We start from the raw sequence: 21,775 nt of genomic DNA, 5'->3' as shown, positions 1-21,775 counted from the left end.
GGTATAAAGTAATGAAATAAATAGGAAGCAGTAGACTGATGAAAAGGGAAGCAAACTAAGTAAGATGTTGAAAGAGAGAGAGAGAGAGAGAGAGAATGTGTGTGTATATCAGATGTCAGCAGGTTGGAATTACATATCTGAGTGTTTTCCACCCACTGTGGACATGCTCTGTGCACTCAAGATGCCTTATAGAGGCTTGAGACTGGAGAAAACTACATTGTTAGGGTGAAAAAGGCAGGGGAGGACAGAGTGTTGGAAGCGAGACAGGAAAATGAAAAACAAACACAGCAGCGTACATGAAGACATGCCCGTCTGTAGTTAATAAGCGGAGTTCAAGGTCAACAATGAAGAACCGGAAATATAATAGGATGGTCCCGTGTCCTGCACAGATACAGTTCCAGTGAATAGAAGCTGAAATAAAACGACAAAAAAGGAGTTTTGATAAAATTTCAAGCAAACAGGCCTGCTGAAAATAATCAGGAAAAAAAAGGTTAGGAAAACATCAGGTGGAAGGCCAAGCTCATTCAGATGCACAAAGACTCCATTTGAAGCTCCATCATGGTGCAAAGGGAGAGGAAATTGACAGTTAGAGAATTGGACAGAGAGCGAGATGAAAGGAGTTTACGACCGTAACACGGTGGCTTAGTGAATACCTCAGCCCTCGTCTCAATCAATAAAACTACATGTACATGAAAAACTGAAAGGATTTGACTAGAATAAGCAAGACGAGTAACATTAAACTATCAAGAGGTTGAGCTATAGAGAACCTGGGAAGCACTGACTCGAGGTGTTAAACAGATAATGAGCAAGGACAAGGGAAAGGGCAGATGAGGACACTAAGAGGCAATCAGAATAAGAAGGGTTGAGGACAGAAACAGTTAGACAGGGTTGGTGATCAATTCACAAGTGTAGAGCAAAGGTTTTATGCCTCGTTAGAAAAGAAATCACTTTTACAAATGTGCATTAATTATTTTGAGGGCTGAAAGTTCTGGGGCAAAATGTCAAGGATTCGTGTAAACTGTTACGTTTTCATGATTAATTTATTAAAGGGAATGAGATCAACATGGTCAATAAACAGTAGAAAGAGATCAGGCCAAAGGGCTCAAATATACTAACAGATTAATCTTCTTTTCTGCAATAGCTAATTGTTTTGAGCTTTGTCTGAGAGGGAGCAGACGTGCAAGTGAAACAAGGGATGGAAATACAAACTCAATGAAAGAAAAATACAGAATAGTTGAGGAGCATGGAGGCAAGTAGGTAAAGTGGGGCTGTAAACAAAAAATTGCAATGAAATTAAACTCAAAACAGAATTCATAGTATTGAAGTGAAAAAGATGGCAGTTTGAAATGATAGACTACAATTATGAAGCCCAGACAGGAGTTGATTGTAACAGGATATTTTAGACAGAAAGAGAGCAACAAGATAAGAGTATGGATTCAGCAGGATAAGATTGTACCTGTGAGGAAATGGAAAGTACAAACAGAAAGGGCAGAGAGGGTTTGAAAGTTGAGAACGAGGGGAAAGATTAGGGCTTCAGTGTGAAAACAGTAAACTGCTGAAAATAGAGATCATTTTGGTGCTATCCTCAGCACTCTTCTTTCTGTTTCTCTCCATCATGTTTTTTTTTTCGCTCCTGGGAGCCTTTGATCCGTCAGCTCAGCTTGTCAAGCCAGGAATACGTTTTACTTTACAGCATAGGAAGAGACACAGAGAATAGTAAGTAGAGTGAGGAAGGGAGCGAGGCATGTAATAGAGATGCCACGGAGCAGCGAGTGAGAGCACACAGGGGGCGAAGAAGGAAAGGAGGGACACTATAGGTGGAGTGACCTAGTTTGGAAACAGAGGGAGGATGTGTGTAATGGGAGAGAGAGGGTGAGAGCAGGCAGGCACACTTTGGCAGTCGACCATGTTGGATAGTCTGGTTTCCATGGAGACAGAGGATGAGGAGAGCAGTGTAGTTAGATGATTGGTCACTGATACACACTGATATTCCTGAGCATACACACACACACACACCTTCACAAATACACACACATACACCCTCCCTTACATGGAACTTAAAGTACCATCTGTTTTAGTTTAAAGCACAATTTTACAATGTTTGCTTTACATAAGTATTTCCACTTTAGGGGACGATAGGATATTGCTGGAGATGATCATAGATTCAACTAAGCTGAATCTATGATCTGTTTGTTTATCAGGTATTTGATTTACAAGTCACTTGAATTAATAGGTTTAGTCTGAAGCTCACTGACTATGAATACACTATACTGTATGGCCAGATATATGTGGAACCTGGCAATCACACTTATATGTGGTTCTTCTTCAAATTTGTATCCCAAAGTTAGAAGCATAAAATTGTATCTCTTTGTATGCAGTCGCATTACAGTTTGTTTCACTGGAACAAAAAAAGGACCAAACCTGTTCGACAATGCCGCTGTGCACAAAGCCAGATCCATGAAGATATTGGTTGCTATGATTAGACCAAATGTCTACTCTGATTAGTGCTCTGCCCTCAACCCTGCTGGAACAAATTGGATTGTTCACCAGAAATGCACACTAGACCTCCTTACCCAATTTCGGTGCCCAGTTTCATTAATGCTCTTGTAGTTAAATAAGCACAAATCTCCACTCTAAAATGCAATACAGTGCCTTCCCAGAAGTGTTTGGGCACTACTTCTGGAAAGAGATGGTCAGCATTCACATATGACTGCGATGTAATGGTCAAATGTCTGCAATGTTTTTGACCACATGGTATATTGTATATTTAAGGCCGAGGATTGTTCTTGGGATAATACTAGCAAAATATATACCAAATCAGATATTTCTGAAAAAACAAAAAAATGGAGTGAGATTGAATTTGGATAAAATTTTATCATTTTTTATAAATATTTAATAATTAATACATTTATTCCTGTGGATCTCACACATCCCTGTTCACACTTATATACACACACGCGCAAACACACTGCGGACTGTGACATTTCACGCATTTCTGCAAGGCATTGTTTCCTGCACACTGAACACTTTCAGACAAGTGTCACTGGACACCTGAGGTGACTATCAGCATTGCTGTGTAAGTTAGAGTAACAGTTTTTTTTTTACTTGTGAACAGATAAATGTGTACATATTATTACTATTATGATTATGATTATAATTATTATTATGATGATGATGATGATGATGATATTATTATTATTATTCACTTTGCTTGTATATATTCTGTTTTCCTGTTGTAATGGGGTCAGTTTGCTGTTTGATTTTATTGTTCAGGTCGAAGCATCTTTTGTGACTAAAATTAGCTGACAGTGATCAATCCTTGCAGAATGTCTATTGGGACATGTTACTGCAGACAAATGTTAAAACAGTTGAAAAGAATGCATTTACACATTGGCGACACGTCATACAACGATCGCTGAATCACACATTATTACTGATACGCGCCATAAACAGCCCTTCATTTTTTCCAGAAAAGATGACTGACTAAAGATTGCCATTTGAAAGTATGGTCAATGAGAGATAACTGCTGGATCTTAGCAACAAATGCTCGATTGATGGCAGAATGGCGGCCATTAACAACCGAGTATGTAAGATAGCGGAGACTGACGCAACAGCTGCTGGAAAAGGCGAATTGTCGTGGTCATTTTGATTGCATGCAGAAAAACAGCTAGCGACAAGTTTAACAAGTACCGTCAGTCAATCGAACTTGGTAATGAAAGGCATCTGGCAGCAGTTTATATTCCAGGTGATTTCTTTACATTTAAATATCAGGCAGTACTCTGAGGTTGTCTTGTCACAAGTAAAAGGGACTGTTTAGGACAACAGTATATCTTATTCTAAAATGGTGCATTACTGTAAAGTGTAAGAAAAATGAGAGGATCTCAGCATGGTTGAGCAGAAACACGCCACGTGCTATTTAATCCTGAATATATAGAACAGTGCCTTGTTTTCCTTAGATTTTCTTGTTTTTCTTGACTTCTTGCTTTTCTACTTACAATCCAAAAAAAGGCATTTTTTATGACAACTTTTATGACTTCCTCTAAGAAACTTCTTTCTCGCAAAATGTTTTTTCATCCAGGTAACATTGCAAGGCTGCGTCAAGGTCCTGACCAAAGCTCCTTACGATACATCTCTCATCGGCTACTGTAACTCTATTTTGTTTTTCATTTTCAAAAAGTATTTACGATTGTTACAGGTTATACAGAATTCTGCAACAAAAACTATTATGCAAATTGAAAAGATCATAACATATTAGACCATTGGTTTCCGATATCTTTTTGTGCTTATTTTAAAATGATTTTATTGACATTTAAAGCTTTACATTACATTTTTTCGGTGTACCTGACTAAACTGAACACAACATATTCCCCTGCTCGATCACTGCAATCTGCCTCGGCTGGCTTTCTATCAATACCAGCCTTTAATCTTGACACAATGGGTGTTATCTGGGGAGCATTCTCTAGGGTGGCGCCAAGGCTTCAGAACAAACTTCCTCTTAACATTCAACACTGTAACTCCATCTCTAAGTTTAAAACAGATACCAAGAACCTTATTAAATGATACCTTATAAACTTCATTGTCTGTTTTATATATAATCCTATTTTTTAATACATTTATTTACTTATATCAGTTACTTTTTTGATTTCTTCATTATATATGGATTGACAATTTTTCATATTCATATTATTTTTTAGCATATTTCATGTTGTTGATCTCAATTATTTTTTTATTGTTTTTGTTCTAGATTTTTTTATTATTATTAGCTATTTTAAGTTTTTTTTTTTTTTAATAAAAAGTGTCCTTGGGTGCTTGAAAAGCTTATAAGTAAAATTTATAATAGTAATAATAACAATAATAATAATAATAATAATAATAATAATAATTATTATTATTATTGTTATTATTATTATTATAAAAATAAAAATAATAAATATAATTATTAAAAATAATAATAATAATAATAATAATAATAATAATAATAATTATTATTATTATTATTATTATTATTATTATTATTGCTGTTTTTATTGTTGTTGTTGTTGTTGTTGTTGTTGTTGTATCGCACAGTATAAAAAAAGGGACATGATATATTAGAAATATAGACACAGATACAGACACCTGTAACAGAACAACATACAGTTTTAAACCAGGGGTCATTTATTTTGTAAACATATTTGAGCCTGAGGATGTGTGTGTAATGAAATGTGTGTACGATAGTATTTCGATATGACTGGGTCTCTGTTGCTTGAAATTTACCCTTAACATGTATTTATCAATGCAATTGTTAAAAAAAAAAACAAAAAAAAAAAACCTTTTTTTTGCACTTGCCTGATGGATCTGCCATTGGAGTATAGTTCTTGCTTACTGGGCCAATCCAATTATGTCAAAAGGTCAGCCTCTCAGACAGAATCTTTTTAGCCATAAACTTTTGTACTCATTGTACCCCAGTCTGTATGGAAAAAATCCCATACTTTGCTTGAACAGTGGGTTTATAATTGAAATTTTATGATGCAATACTGAACATGCTTTAAGGTCTTTGTCATTGTGCTCTTTGTACCTATATATGTTCTTTTATGTGCGGTCCACAAAGTCCTTCCTGCCTTTAATGAAGATCAATATGAAGCGTCCTAGATTGAGAGAGTTGAAGGCTGACAGCAGAGTGTCCGTATGGTTTTTGGCCCCTTTGTACAGGTGTAATTGGTTTTAAATCGACAGGAGGTAGTGGAAAGTGTACCTTGTGTCCATGGGTAGGTTTTACCCAATAGCTCAAACAGCAGGAGACCAGAAGGAGAGAGACAAAAAGAGTCAGAGAAGAAAGTGAGAGCAAGAGCTCTAATAAAGGAGACGAAAAGGTCATAAGCTGGTGTGATAAGGGAACATTTCAAACTGATTATATAAATTCCTAGACATATTTCAGCAATAAGCATGGTGGGAGAAGTGTTTGAAAGAGGGTTGTTACAGAGAGTATAAGAATAATGATGAGATGTCTGGAACAGGAAGGCAATAGAATAATGAATATAACTGTACCCCTGCTGATATTTTGAAAGAGGTAACATTTTATCATTATTTTTAACTTTCTGTATAATCACATTTGATTATGAAGACCAGACCAATAATCTGAGATATGGATAATTAGCTGAAGTATAGACTGGATAATTGTATCAGCATTGATCAATAAGCCCCGTTCATTGAGCCCATGATGAGATTGTCATCGACCAGCGATTGGACATGCCTACAAGGGTCCACACTTTTTATTTTCATCATTGATCCTTCTTGGCAGAAAATATTACGTTAAAAAGCAAGCAGGTCTGTTAACGGAGTGAAAGAATAGATTTTTTAAAAAGGATATCAGTATTATCTGTGGGGGATATGTTTTTTCTCTCACCTTTTAGAGAAGAAGATAAAAAAACAACATAGCACAGGCTGTAACCTATCTGACTGATTTTTAGATTGGCATGGTTAATAATGATGGATTTTTTCATCTTGCAAAATGTCTTTATGTGTGTGTGACACAAACATCTCTTTGTGCATGCATTCTATATACCACTTTTCCCTCATAGAGTTCAGGGAGAACTTAAACCACATAGTGGGTTATGTATGGATGTGTAAGGATGGCAACAGGGTCTTATATTGGAATAAAAGTTCAGTTCAGGTCAGTTTTATTTGTATAGCCCTTGAGACTATGCATCCTCGCAGATGTAAACTATGGTATCTATGTAGCGAACCATAACACTAGGTATCTTTCAGAAAGAGCAGTAAAAGTCTTAAACAAATCATGAAGGATTATTTGTTAATGTCACAGGTTAATGTCTTTCAGCTCTGTTGTGAATACTTATATATATATATATATATATATATATATATATATATATATATATATATATATATAAAGGGCATTGTGGCACGTTAAGGGTCAAGGGTTTGAGTCTTACCTTCGGCTCTGTGTGCATGGAGTTTGTCCATGTGCTTGGTGGGTTACTGTACCTTTAACAGTCCAAAGACATTCATATTAGTCTAATTCATTTAAAAGTAGAGTCTACTTATCCATGTCTTTTACACAGCCTCTGAATTGAGCTTCCAGTCCAGTTTGTTGGTCAAATGGACACCAAGGTATCTGTGGGTATCAATCACCTCATTGGGTTGTGGTTCTCTTTTTCCTGTACAGGGTATGAAGGGTAAGGGAGGAGCATGGGTTCTCTGTGGTCCTACATTGCTATTCAGCAGGCACTCCTCCTAGCTCCTAGTTGCACAGCCTGTGGTCTGTCTGACATATATTCAGAGCTCATGGACATGTCCTTCTGCATTTTTGTCATCTTCTCACTCAGCAGGAGAAGGGGTTGGATGGTATGAAACACACTTGAGAAATCAAAGCAAGTGATTCCCAGTGTGGTGTTGTAGTCCAGATGGGAGTGGGTATATTGTGTTCTTATTGGGGCTGGTAGACATGCTGCAGGAGATCAAGAAAATATTTACCCTTAGGCCTGAGATGATGGAACATCACTAGTCTTCTCAGGATCTTCATGTCATGTGTGAGAGCTACTTCTACTGTATATAATTGTTTAGGGATGAGGGAGTTGTCTTCTTCAGAACAGGAAGCAGGCAGGATATTGTCCACAGTGCTGGCACATGTTCTTGTTGAAGGCTCTGGGGGAAGAGGTGCTGAATGATCTCACACAGCTGCTTAGAGCAAATATTCAGCACCCAGGGAATGATTGTGTCAGTCCTGCAGCTTTTCCAAGTTTTTTGGCTTTGTCCCTTCACCTGAGCGGTAGTGACAGCTAGATGGGTGCTGACAGGGTTGAGTGTGTTTTTCACTCAAAGATGACTGTGGAAAGAGGGGTGGTGATTGGGGAAAGTTAAGGTGTGAGTCCTCTGATAGATGATGGACTGATGAAGAGTTGTGAGGATCACATGAGCGCCAGTTTACCTTGTAATTACCCAAAATTTGATACTTCTGATGATCTTATATGAATTACAAGATTGAATCTTAACTGATGCCTTTATCTGCAATACTGTTGGTAATAACACTGATATATATTCATTAATTAGATTTTTTTATATAGTTCATTAAATAAGAGTTGCAAAAGAAAATCAGCTGCTTGCCAGACAAAAAATTTTGAGTTGGCAGTAGAAAATATTTGGTCAATCAGTTAAATAGAGTATAAAATTCCACAAGGACAAGGATATTCCACTAAAAAATAAATGAGTTACTCTTACATAATGATTATATATATATATATATATATATATATGCGCATTATGCATGTACTGTACGTATATGTGCATATTAATTCTGCTTATATATATATATATATATATATATATATATATATATATATATATATATATATATATATATATATATATATCCATAAGCAGAATTGATATGCACATATACGTACAGTACATGCATAATGCATATACTGCATACATCTACACACACATACACACACACACACACACACACACACACACACACACACACACACATCCACTAATATTAATGTTTGCACTACTTTAAATTATGTCCTCTTAAACATGAAACTTTATAATGTTGCTGAAATCACTAACCATAGTTTTTCTCTAACGAAATGTTTCCAGGTGTTCCGGAGTGCAGAGGGCATGGGTATTCGCTTAGACAGCGCATCTGCGTTCCAGGGAGCAGTTATATCACCACATTACGACTCCCTATTGGTTAAAGTCATCTCAAGTGGGAAGGATCTGCCAACTGCGGCGAGTAAGATGCTCCGAGCCCTGACAGAGTTTCGCATCCGTGGAGTGAAGGTAGGCTACACCCTAACAGCCATCTGGCTTTCTGTTGTGCCTTATAAATGATTTAGTGTAATAAATTTTGCTCCCAAATTGACTAACATGCAGTACATAATCAGGACAAACTATGATGTTTCCACACGATGGTGTCATGTGCAGAAGTTTTGCAAATGTTGTAATGTCATTGGTCCATAAGATCACGTACTAATTGTTGTTGCAAAGACAGCAGTGACAGCAATTTGTTGCTTATTGTAATTTTTTTTTTTTACAGCTTATTTATGATGGTGAAAAATTAACTCTCTGTAATATAAAAAAAAAACACTGCAGCAGCATAATGGAAATAATTTCGGCCTTTTAACATTAATCACCTCATTTGTCAGTATCCATTGTAATCAAAATGCCGAATACATGAGGTACAAGATGTCAGATGCAAAGTGAAATTATTTTCCTGTTGTAGTCTTACTCATGAAACAACTTTAATTACAGAAGGTGGGATACAGCTAATTAAACAATATCAGTGCATCCTCTTGTCCAATAGATGCTACAGTGTGTTATCACACCACATGTAATACAGAATGCTAGTTAGGTTTGTTCTATCAAGATATACATGAAATTCCTAGATCTAAAGATCACTGTAGCTGAAATAGTCTACATGCAAATGAAACAGTAGAGAGAAGGTTGTTAGGAGAGAGTAACTCTAAGAGACATGAGGTGTTAGTGCCCATAGCAACAGTCACCAATAAACAAATCATGTTAAAAGGCTCGGTTTTAAGTGTAAAAACAGGTAGTTTAGTATGTTAAAGTCCAGATATAGCATTAATCATCAGTTAAATGAAAGGTTCCCACAACGATAGAAAAATTACCATGTATATGTGTGGGTGGGTGACCGTAGAATGCAGTTCTTGGGTAATTAGCTAGTTACACAAATTCTTATTGTTTTTGTCCTTTTCAGGTTATCTGAAATTGGACTGTAAAGGTACATTCCAGAATATCATCTTTAATTAGATTTTTTTCTTTCTTTTTTTTCTGTAGTATAAGGAAATAAGCTGCACAGTTGATAAATGTGTTACTTAACATTTTAGAAATCTGCTGTACAAATGTCAGATAAGCTTAATTAAAACTGTCAAGTTAAGTGCTTACACCTATAATCTGTTCATGCTCAGTCAGGTCTGTAACATTGTAATTCAGTTCTCTCTTGATGCAAGAGCTTTATGCCTTCAGACTTGTCTTCAGTAAACAAAAATGGGGGAATTCACAAATGGATTTGGATATCGACTTGTCTAGTCATGATCATTCTCCTGTCTAGTCTTAGTTACTGCAATGGAATGATCTGAGTCATTAGCCAGAGTTAAATATAAAGCATTATCCTCTGAGGTTAGAGATGATCACTTAAGGTGTCAGTTTTTTTTTTGTTTTGTTTTTGGAGCTAGCAAAACACCATACCATTGTTGTGGGCCCCTAATTCATATTTAACAGATTGGGACATGGGTTTACAAATATATCAGATACACCACTTAAAAAAGAGGCCCAACCTGCAGAATAAAGTATTAACAAAGACCTGGAACTAACAATATTTGAGGAAGATATAATTGTTTTGTAAAGCTCATTTCTTTTCAAGCTCATTGAAACATGACAAAATGAATGATCTATGTCCCATGTCTCTGTTACACCAGTTCTGGTTTAGGGTCTGTTTACACTGGTTTTGGTTTTGTTCCTATACTTTATTTGGTTGATTTTTAAATATTCTCAGTAACTTTAAGCTAATGATGTAAACAGATCAGCCATGACATTACAGGATAAAACATTATGCCAAGTATTGTATAGGTTCCCCTTGCGCTACCTGGGCAGCTTTGGCACCTCGTGGTATGACTCCACAAGACCTCTGGGGTGTGCTGTGGTGTCTAGCACCAGGATGTTGGCAGCGGATGTTTTGGCTGCTGTGCGATGTAGGGTGGGGCATCATGGGATCAAACTTGTTTGTCTAGTGCATCCCATGGGTGCTTGATTTAATTGAGATCTTGAGAATATTGGATCAGAGTTGGTGGTATTGGTCTCTTTGCTTGCTGGGATGCACAGCGGGCTATGGTGCACTGGGTGTTCTTTCTACTATAGCCATAACTGACTTTTTTGTGTGATTGAAAGGGCTGGCTTTTGGTCCCTGCAGGCGTAAATGAGCTTTGGGTGCCCACCAGTTTAAGGGTATTTAATTGATAATCAGTGTTAATGTTATGTGGTATTTATGTTATGGTTGATCACTGTATAAGTACAAGCAGCTATTCATCTACTGTATATTCTTTATAAAAATCATGTAACCAAGAGGCACCTAAACTTCACATTCTGAGGGTCCCCTTAGGTCATAAGAATTTGACATGAAATATTGTTCTGGTTTCAATGCCCACACATTCTTCAGGGAATCAAACTGGCTCTTCTCCCTGCTAGGAATTATTTTTGTGCCTTGGAGTAGGACCATCCTTCTGCTCTAACTAGCAGAAGGACTCATGACCTCTAAACACCCTGTAGCTCCAGCATATCTCTGCACTTTTTTAAATAGTTGACACACCTCTTAAATGGCAACTACTTGTCTGTAATTTAATTGGATTTCAGAGGTGTGATTGAAACGATCCTGGGGTCACCAATGTCTTATTGGTGATCAGAGGTATCAAGTGACGAAGTACAAATACTTCGTTACCTTACTTAAGTAGAAATTTTGGGTATCTATACTGTACTGGAGTAATTATTTTTCAGCCGACTTTTTACTTCTACTCCTTACATTTTCACGCAATTATCTGTATTTTCTACTCCTTACATTTTAAAAATAGCCTTGTTACTCCTGTTTTATTCCAGCTTGTCATTCAAAAAACAAACAAGCAAAAAATCCGGATGGAGGGAATTTGATTGTGGTTTTATGAGAAGTATAAACATACCATTCCAACACCCTATTGGTTGGTACACGATCCATCGCGCCTGCACACGTCACACACTCCAGCAAGGACGTTTGAATAAAATAGCATTTTCGGTTGATAAGGTGGTGATAAGTAGACGAAGATGGATTAATGTTGGATTAATCCTTAATTCTGACAGGATTAATGTTTATTGTAGACATCCATACAAGGGTAATTGTTACTAAGCCTGCCCTACACTAATTTTCTTGTATGTTGCCCTCACAGATTCCTGCAGCTAAGCTTGGATGTACATTTACATTCCAGTAAAGGTTACTGATGGCATGCCTCTGAAGTAGGGCTGCATGATATTAGGAAAATATGCGATATGCAATAGTGTTGTTGAATATTGCAATAACGATATTTTTTGCGATATAACATTTCCCCAGAGAAATGCATTTTTTATTATTCTTATTGCCTATTTTTTTAAAATCATTTATATGTAATGATCAACATGAGTAAACAGGTAATAAATATTCATCTGATGTAATTTAATCCAATTCAGGCTAAAAAGAAACTATATTTCAAGGAAGTTGCAAATATTTAGACTTCAAAACACTATGAATGACTTAAAACCCTCAGCAGATATTCTGATTTCTGGTTTGCTGTTACCATAGACCTGCCAACACAATATGAATTACTTTCAAACATTACTTTTTATTTACATGTAACCATACACTCAATCAATAGTGTCTTAAAACAAGAGCATCTTTTAAACAAAATATTTCCTTTGGCATGCTTGTTTTGTTTTTATTTTTTTAATAAAAATAAATACTATTAAACAAAATAAAAATACTATTAAGTATAACGATATAAGTATAAAGATATAAGCGGGTATAAAGATAGTAAGGACCCATCTGATTGGTCAAATTTGAACACACTAATGCTTGGCACATAAATAAAATTGAATTTATCGCAACTCTTTGTGTATACCAATATCGCGATAACAATAATTTTTCGATATATCATGCAGCCCTATTCTAAAGTTTGACTTTTTGCACTATTAAAATACTTTTAGGCAACTAGTTATCATATCTTCTTCTCCATAAAACATGTACACATATATGGTTCTTTAATGTATTTGCATTGTACTAAAATGCATTCCTTTTCAATTGCCATATACAGTATCCCAAATCACTATGGCTGTTAAAAAATACAACAAAAAAACAACAACACATTTTTCTTTTTTTTTTAATGATGTGTTAGTGCAGTATATAGGCCCGTGGCACAGCCTAAGCTTTTATCCTTAATGCTTTTTTCCTCTCACGTTACTTTTACTTTTATACTTTAAGTAGTTTTTGAAACCAGTACTTTTACACTTTTACTTGAGTAAAAAGCTTGAGTTTTACTTCAACTTCTAAAGAAGTCTTTTGAAACCCTAGTATCTATACTTCTACTCAAGTAATGAATGTGAATACTTTTGACACCACTGTTGGTGATACACTTCAGTCTAAGGGCCAGCTTAGATATTGCTACTGCTCCTGCTACAGGAGCAGGGTTTTAGAAAAGTCTTTTCATCACATCCTTCATTAAACAACAATTAGGAAAAAAAACAAAAAAACAAAAAAACAGTGAAACGGCTTTAAAGTTGCTGGAGTTTAAAAGTAAGCTACCCTACATATTTGTAATTGTGATTCAATTTAAATGTAATGTTTTATTTCATGTAAATTCTGTTGTTATATTGGTAAGATTAATACATACATTATAATTTTTATTCAGCTCTTTCTTTAGTTACAGAAAAACAATGTTTTAGCAAAGAATACACCAAACTGTATTTTAATTAAGAGCCATTTACAGCTTACAAATTTAACTTCCAGTTTCAGTGCTTTTAAGACAAAACTCAAATAAAAATGCAAAATAATATCCTGTATCATATCGCATTATTAAATATATACCAATTTTTAAAAGCTGCTGACTGAACTGAAATCATTTTGAAGTAATCTTGAACCTAAAAGCATGTATCACATCATGGAAGCTTTCTTATGGCATGATGATGGGTGAAGGATGCAATGTTTACACGACTCTGATCAAGTCGGGAAATCAGAAAATGGGACTAAAAACCAGCTGAATTGTGTTGGAATGTGATACAGTATGCAACTCACAGCAAAAGCACTCTTCCACACTTTTTTGCTGGTCATAACGGAATTCACTCTGGCAAAGTACAAGAATGAAAGGTATGTTTTACTAAGTTTCAACAGACAAAAAATATAATTGCAGGGGAAATTTATTTTGCGAATGACAGGAATAGGATAAAAATATATATACACAAAAAAAGTTTCTGGCGTTGTGAGGCTTTTACATATTGATATATTATGTCCATTTTAATAACATTTTTCAGTGCATACCTCTACACTTGATACCGAAATGAAATGTATGAACTAAAGAACAGATCTTCCCTTAGCATAGTCTTGTAAATTTGACTGTTGAACTGGCTTAATTTAATTGGCTTTCATTTTCCACTGCTCTGACTGGCGATCATCGCCACAATAGTGAAAATCTGGATGTTTGTAGCCAATGATGATTCTACTAAAATATAAAATGAATAAATAAATGAACCTCTATAACATGGATTTTTTTTAAATCTCAAACAAAATCTTAAAGGCTCTGTCAAGGCCCAAAACGCTATAAAAGTCCCCTGTTTCTTTATTAATATACCAAGTTCTTGCTTCCAGCAAGAAGTCATTACAAGCCTGGATTTCAGGTTTTAAATCTGTGGGACATGAAAAGAGACAAGCAAGCTCCCTTCCTGCTGGAAGTGAGTGAATACAGCTGTGTCTGATGATGTGTCTCCAGCTGTGCCTTGCTCTCTAGCATGCACTTACTTGTGCTTGTGCTGTCCAGACCAGTGGTGCTGAACCTGATGAGCGGTCACTAAGAGAGCACAAAAGTAAGCCACCATATTTAGCCTACACAAATGACTGGTTGTGTGCGGAAAGCACCAATATGTCACACAGTGATATATGAAGTGACTAATTATAATCTAATTTACACTTCGCTAAAAAGGTGTCCGAGAGTGTGAGTGGACAGACACATTTTGAGCTCAGTACTTGGGCATCTGTGGGTGAGTTGCTGAATATCCCAGTATTCAGTATCCATTGCTTTGTCAGACAAGCAAACGAAAAAATGAGATGTGTCTGCTATTGGAGGAGTATAATGGATGTTGACACTGCAATCAAGATTGTGAGACTTTGAAAAGGATGACCTTAGTGTGATAGCTGGAAATCAAACAAAGAGACCAGAGTCAACACACATATAAAGGCACACAGCTGGTCTCCTTTCTGCCTGTCTGGCCAGGCTAGCTGGATAATAAAGCATTCTTCTTTACAGTACATGACAGAACATTGCTGTGGGCATTTCATTGCATTCGCCCACAAGAGCATTATGAGGTCAAGCACTGATGTTGGGCGATTAGGTCTGCCTTGCCAAGAGCACTCCAATTGCTACCAAAGGATGTTTCATGCACTACGTTCATCCACTTCACTCGACAAACCATTTCTGCAAGGGTCTCACTTTATTCACAGGGGAATTGACACACTGAAACAAGAAACTACTGTCGTAAAACTGCCTTAAACAAAGTATGAACTGTCTAAAATCCCATTTCCTTAAAATTAAACAGCAGTGTGTGGCATTCTACTTGTACTTTCTTCAGAAATTTATTGACAAAAATCAACCTTATAAAAATGGATATGAATTCCAGCAAGAGAGAGTGATGTAATTTGTTTTACTTCATATTTTTATATCAAGTATAACGAGTTTTATAATGGGTATTATAATGGGTTTTGTACATGATATATGAAGGGCTGAACGGTGTAACTATTTGTGGCATGGCAAGTCCCTATTTCCTTTTAAAGAAACAATGAAAGTAATAGAAATTATAATTCAGGGAATGAATTCCACATCTAGACAAGAGATTTTTACCCATTTTTTTATGCCCCTTAATCTGAATAAAAGCAAGTTATAGCAGGATGTGACACACTGGACATAAAATATGAACATGAAGCTCCATCTTCCTAGAAGTGTCATAATTGTTTCAAATGAATATTGAACTATTTAGCTCTGACGTTCAATATGATGACCAGACATCACCAATAAGTGAAAAAATCACAGTCAAGTCCTTTATGATGGAATTAGAAATAAATGTAAATTACCTGTTTGGCGAGGTACAGTATGGAGAGGATACCAAGAATAAGGTAGGAGAGGCACTATGGTACCAAACACTGCAACTTTGCTTCCTGTGTACTCGATTTTAGCTTTTTACATAACAGCATCCTCAGCCTGGAGATATTTAATATGCTGTTATTTGTAACCATCAGTCTTGTGTAACATACCTGAAAGTGATACTTGAGTAAAAGTACGAAAAATGACTTTGGAAGAAGTTAAACTACCTTTTAGAATATTGCTTGAGTACATGATATCTACTATTTAAGTTTTAAAAGAAATGTTCTGATTATAATGTATTTAAGTATCAGAAGTAAAAGTAAAAAGTAGTGGGTAGACTTTTGATTATGAACATTATTTGGATCCTTTATAGTAAAGCATACCATGGTGTAGTTAAAAATCTAGCCTGGTTATCACATTAGCAGTTAAATACCTTCTAAATAATATTGATGTTGTGGTTCTTCTAAAATCAGTTTAAAGTTAACTTACCTCAAAATGCTTTTTAGGTTATCAAGGGAGTTTTTGAATGGCAATAGGTCAATTATTTTTAGTAGAGGCACCTCATCCAGTAGGAAGAATATATATATATATATATATATATATATATATATATATATATATATAAACTTGCACATAAAGTAATAGTGTAGTGTAATTATCACCATCATGGAGTTCACTGAGGTCGCTTCTGTATTCAGTGTAGTCATCACTTGTGTGTGTGTGTATATATATATATACACACACATATATAAGATTTTAAAAACATATTTATTTTGCCTGTGATATTTCCTATAATAATGAGACATTTAACCTCAGTAACGTGATATTTGGATAAATAACATAAATTATTATTATTATTATTTTTTTAAATAACATGATTTTTATTTTTATCTAATAGTGGGATATTTTATTGTAGCAATGCAATATTTAACATAATATAACTTGTAATATAACAGAACAAAACAGAACATGGATTTTTTTTTTTTTATTCTAGTCGTTTAAAATAAAACCCTAAATAATCAGTAGTTCTGTCAGTTGATATCTGACAGATGATTTCTTTCATTCAAATTGTTACAAAATTATAGATAGGATACCATGATGATACCAACAATATATTCCAGTGTATTCTGTTGTTCATATAAACTGCGTCCTGCACAATTTGGTTTGAACATGAGTCATACTACAAGGCTGAAGCTAAACCCTGAAAACCAGCCTCATTCATTATTCCTCCACTGCCAACACCACAGTTGGCTTTAGGATTTGAGCCAAGTGATAATCCCCAAGCATCCACCAAACTAAGAGTCTTCTTTCAGTTTGGATGACACATTACTTAATGGAATGGGCTTTATAGCACTTTAGCTAAGACTTGGCATTGTTGCCTGTATAATTTAACAGCTGTATCTGGAAATCCACATACCCTAAATAGCCAAACACATTTATTAGGACTGGTATTTGGATATATTTGAACTTGTAATGTATGTATGTATGTACTGTATGTATTTATTTATTTATTTATTTATTTTGAGTACCACTGGGTAGTGAGTACTGAATTGATGTACTGAATTTCTACCAATAGTTAGTATAGGTGTACATTTATACTACACTAGAATTGAGCACAGCTGCACAATATAAGGTCATAAACATATAGAACAATTTTGTTTTTTCTCAAAGAAAAATGCCTAATTGATGATATGCTAAAGCTTTCTGATAATAAAAATAAGTGTTGTTTGTGCTTTGTGACTACACCCTAAAAAATGCTGGGTTAAAAACAACCCAATCTGGGTTGTTTTTAACCCAGCTGCTGGGTAACTATTGGACTTACTAAATGCTGGGTTAATTTAACCCAGCAAAATGGGTTATTTTTTTAACCCAGCAAAATGGGTTAAATATTTAACCCAAATGCTGGGTCATATTTAACTATAATGCTGGGTTAATTCTACCACATGAATTGGTTAAATGTTCTACCCAGATAACCCAAACCCAGGTTCATTTTAACTGAAATGTTGAGTTAATTCTACATCACAAATAGGTTATTATTATTTACAGTGGTTAAATAGGTTATTATTATGTTTTACAGTGAATCTGTAAAAAAAAAAAAAAACTACCCACGTCTATTAAACAGTTAAATTACTTTGATATACTGGTTTATTAAAAAACCATACATATATGCAATAAACAACATCCTATTAAATGTTCATAGAAAAAACGTTTATTTTTTAAAAGCACAAGAACAGATAATCAACAGCGACATCATTACTATACTATTACTCACAAGGGCAGAATGGAGTAATAACACAAATAGGCTGAGGCAGCTTCTACAGAGCAGAATCTCTTTGTGACATTAGATATCTTTTCTGCAGAACAAAACTATCCAGCCCTGGTTCCGTTTTAACATACAAACACTGTCTATGACTTTTCAAGTAGGCCTTGCTATTTCATAGCAACATTACAAAAAGTCCTATACAGGTGCACACTACTTTAAATAGTTAATGTCAAAAATATAAAATGCCTTGAAGCACACATCAACCGCCCCAAGTAGTGTGCATTGCTCCAGAGCCTGTCCCACCAGAATGACGAATGCCTGACTCTCCCAACGTCAGGATGTGGGGGTACGGCCTTGACACTTCAGCCTGCTGGAGGTATTCCAACATGTTGGTGCCAACCTTAGAAAGAAATGAAAGAAAGTTAAAAATTTGTTGAATAACAAAGATTAAACTGAATAAGACTATCAATTTAATGTGTAATAGGATTTATACTAAATAAAAAAATTACAAAGCTAGGGTATAGGTAACCTGAAACAAAAACATGGAGACAGCTACTACCAAAAATAAAATAAGCAAAATAAGCATGGCTTTTGGGATAAAGCTCATATATATATATATATATATATATATAGCTCATATATATATATATATATATATGAGCTTTATCAGACTAGTTGGTCTTGTGGTCTGCGTTGATTTTAAGATAATTACCGAGGAGATGCATTGTCATAGCTGGGGTCATACTGGCACATTACAATCACCCAAATATTAATACTTCCATCTAGTAGTTATCTGTACAGCTGACTGATAGTTAATTGAGTCACAAGCAACTTTGGTTAAAGAGGGCTACCTGGTTATCTTACATGCAGCAGTCATATTTGCACACTACTTGCCAAAAGGGGAAAGGTGTAAAATATTGTTATAACTCGGGAGAAACGCGGGTGACTTTTGACCGCGGAGTAAATTACTAGTTAGTGAAAAACGGGAGGGTTAGCGGGTGTGTATATTTGTGATAGGGTCAGTGTTTTGTAACACACCAGCATTTTATTGTCTCAAGCAGTGAGATAAATAAAGTTCTAATGTTAATGTGGTTGCTAACGCTAGCAACCTAACTAAATGCTAGCGTCATGCTAATACTACAGTTAACAGTTTCGTCACCCTGCAAACATTCTACAGAGAAAGATAAAAAGCTCAGACATCTTATCCGTTTCCTTCACACACAGGTGGGGTTCTGTGGCTAACTATAGCAGCTATTGTCAGCTAAATTAACTTACCTCAGACCAGCCTGAAAGTTTAAGTGTAACCTTAACACGGTAACAGTAATAAATGTTATATATAGTAATAATTTTTCAGTCATATGTGACTTAGGCGAGTGAACATGTGAATACAGACCTTGTATTTAACGTCATTTTCCCTTAAATGAACCGTCATCAGCGGTGTGGGAGCTGAAGAGCGACACGAAGCTCTGACTGACAGCCGCTGAATCCACCGGTGAACTTTGGGGGAGGAGCCAAGCAAACTTCAACCCAGCAGCTGGGTTACACAAAAACTACCCAACTCTCTGTAAATAACCCAGAAAAATGACCCAACAGAGGCAACCCAGCGCTTGGGTAGAAAAAACAACCCAGCGTTTTTTAGAGTGTATCATTAAGGTTGCTGCTGCTGCTGCAAAAAAAATCATTTTTACAACTGAGGGGAAAATTTGCTGTGCTCTTAGAATAGGAATGATGGCATATTCTCCCTGTCACTTACAGTACAAGGACACTAGCTAATTGCAAGGCTCTGTAAATGCATGCATGCAGAAGAGGGCAAATAGCAGTTTCCTCGGTTAGTGTTGCACTGCCCTGTGATGTTTAAAAACTTCACATGTCTCATTCTAGCCTGACGCATGTGCTAGCTCCACCCTCCCTATGCTGGAAGATAAAGTGTGATAGTAGTAGAGCTGCCTAACGATTGGAAAAACCAAGCTGTGGAGAAAATGGGGGAACAGCCATGAAGGTGTAGACAGCATGTAATTAGAAACTCATTCACCCATGCACATGCCTTAAAGGCAGGACACAACGAACAGACTGCAGGATAAGACTTTTCACAGGGTGCCTTATGCAATACTACTGTATGTCCATACTGTATATTAGACCACTATAAAAATGTGTGATGTGCATATTATGTAATTAGCTGCATGTGCCTCTGATAGTCAGAAATCATTATTGTCTGTGGTCATTTAACATCGTCTTCTACTACTGTTTCTTAAAAGCCACTTAGAAATCATAGATCACGTGCATTAGGCTTACTCTTCTGTATTTACAGAGCACTCTACCACCATGCTCACGTGATTGAGTTCATTCAGTGGTTAGCTTTCTGTAAGACTCATTTGGGAGTCTCTGCGCATCCATAGCTTTCCACTGCTTTATTTTGCACTGCTGCTTTTTGGACCTCTGCCACTGATGTTTTTTTTTTCTCTCCTCTTTGATGTCTATGTAAATAAATTCCAATTGTTATTTTCAAAATTAATTTTAAACATGAGATCAGAGAGACACAGTTGTAAGGTACTGTAAATCGGGAAGTTGTTTCTATTAAATTAAATATTAGAAACGATTGGCACCAGTCCAGTGACGGAATTATCTCAAAATGATATATGTGCATAATAATATTTTCTGTGCCAGCAATTTGAAAAGCTGCAAATAATGCATGAAAGATGCACATATAATACCTAAATATGTGTGATGTATTAAAAACACTTTCTCTGAAACTTTCTTTACATCCTCTGTTTTCCCCTTTCTGTCCTCCATTTTTGTTGCAGTGAATCGATGCTCTGCATTTTTATTTACTTCTGTGAGGCCAGAGAAAGCAAAAGAGGCTGCAGCTGCAGCAGTGTTGATTGTTTTTGCTTCCATTTCGCTATGGCTGATTGAATTGATTGCTTTTGTTGACACACTTGTTAATTGCCATGAATGCAGCACTTAATTGGAACTACAGGGTGTCCCAAAATTTCCCATACATAGGGAAAATCAACACTTTTTATTAAAATGCCACCTATTTCATATTCAGTTACAGGTTATAAATGTATAAGCTTAATGTATTAATTAAAAATCACTCCCATGGTCACTCTTGAAATGGATTCAACTGAAAAGCCTTATTATGAACAATCAACCTGCAGGTGAGACATTTCTATTAGGCAAAACTGAGTGCAACAGGCAATCGTTCATATTAGGATTTATTTTGAACTTAACATCTCTGCACATGACAGCCATCCTTTTTCTAGAAAAAAAGGAAAAATGCCAAGCATCTTAACTAAAGGATATCAGTCTCTTATTCCCATTTAGGCAAAAGGGTCAAAATGAGCCATAGGAAATTGCATGAATATTAATCAGGACACAGGCTAGAGAAAGTATTCCCATATAAGGAATGAGGAAGCCAAAAAGGGAGTTGTTTTATGGACATAGAACAAAGAGAGATGTAAGAGATAGAGCTTTGGGAATGTTCAAAACCTTACATTTAGTTAAATTAGTACTCCAGTCCACCTGCTAACTGTTTTAGCATCATCAATTACAGTCCAATAGATGTTATTTAGTCTTTTTTATTTTAAGTCTAAGTGTTAACATGGAATGATTATTTTTTCACGATAAGGTAGTGTTTAGCTGATAA

General features: G+C 35.7%; 1 protein-coding gene across 1 annotated transcript in view; it reads left to right on the top strand.

The window, feature by feature from the left end:
* Window positions 1-21,775, top strand: part of pcxb (pyruvate carboxylase b) — a 224,751-nt gene that overhangs the window by 95,143 nt on the left and 107,833 nt on the right. Inside the window, exon 10 of the mRNA XM_053495657.1 lies at window positions 8,602-8,784. Coding sequence (XP_053351632.1) covers window positions 8,602-8,784 — 183 coding nt within the window. The remainder of the gene's footprint in view (window positions 1-8,601; window positions 8,785-21,775) is intronic.

The sequence above is a fragment of the Clarias gariepinus genome, chromosome 1 (assembly GCF_024256425.1).
Source record: "Clarias gariepinus isolate MV-2021 ecotype Netherlands chromosome 1, CGAR_prim_01v2, whole genome shotgun sequence".
NCBI classification, from domain to species: domain Eukaryota; kingdom Metazoa; phylum Chordata; class Actinopteri; order Siluriformes; family Clariidae; genus Clarias; species Clarias gariepinus.
Note: the sequence above shows the minus strand (reverse complement) of the source record. Positions and strands in the feature narration are given on the sequence as shown.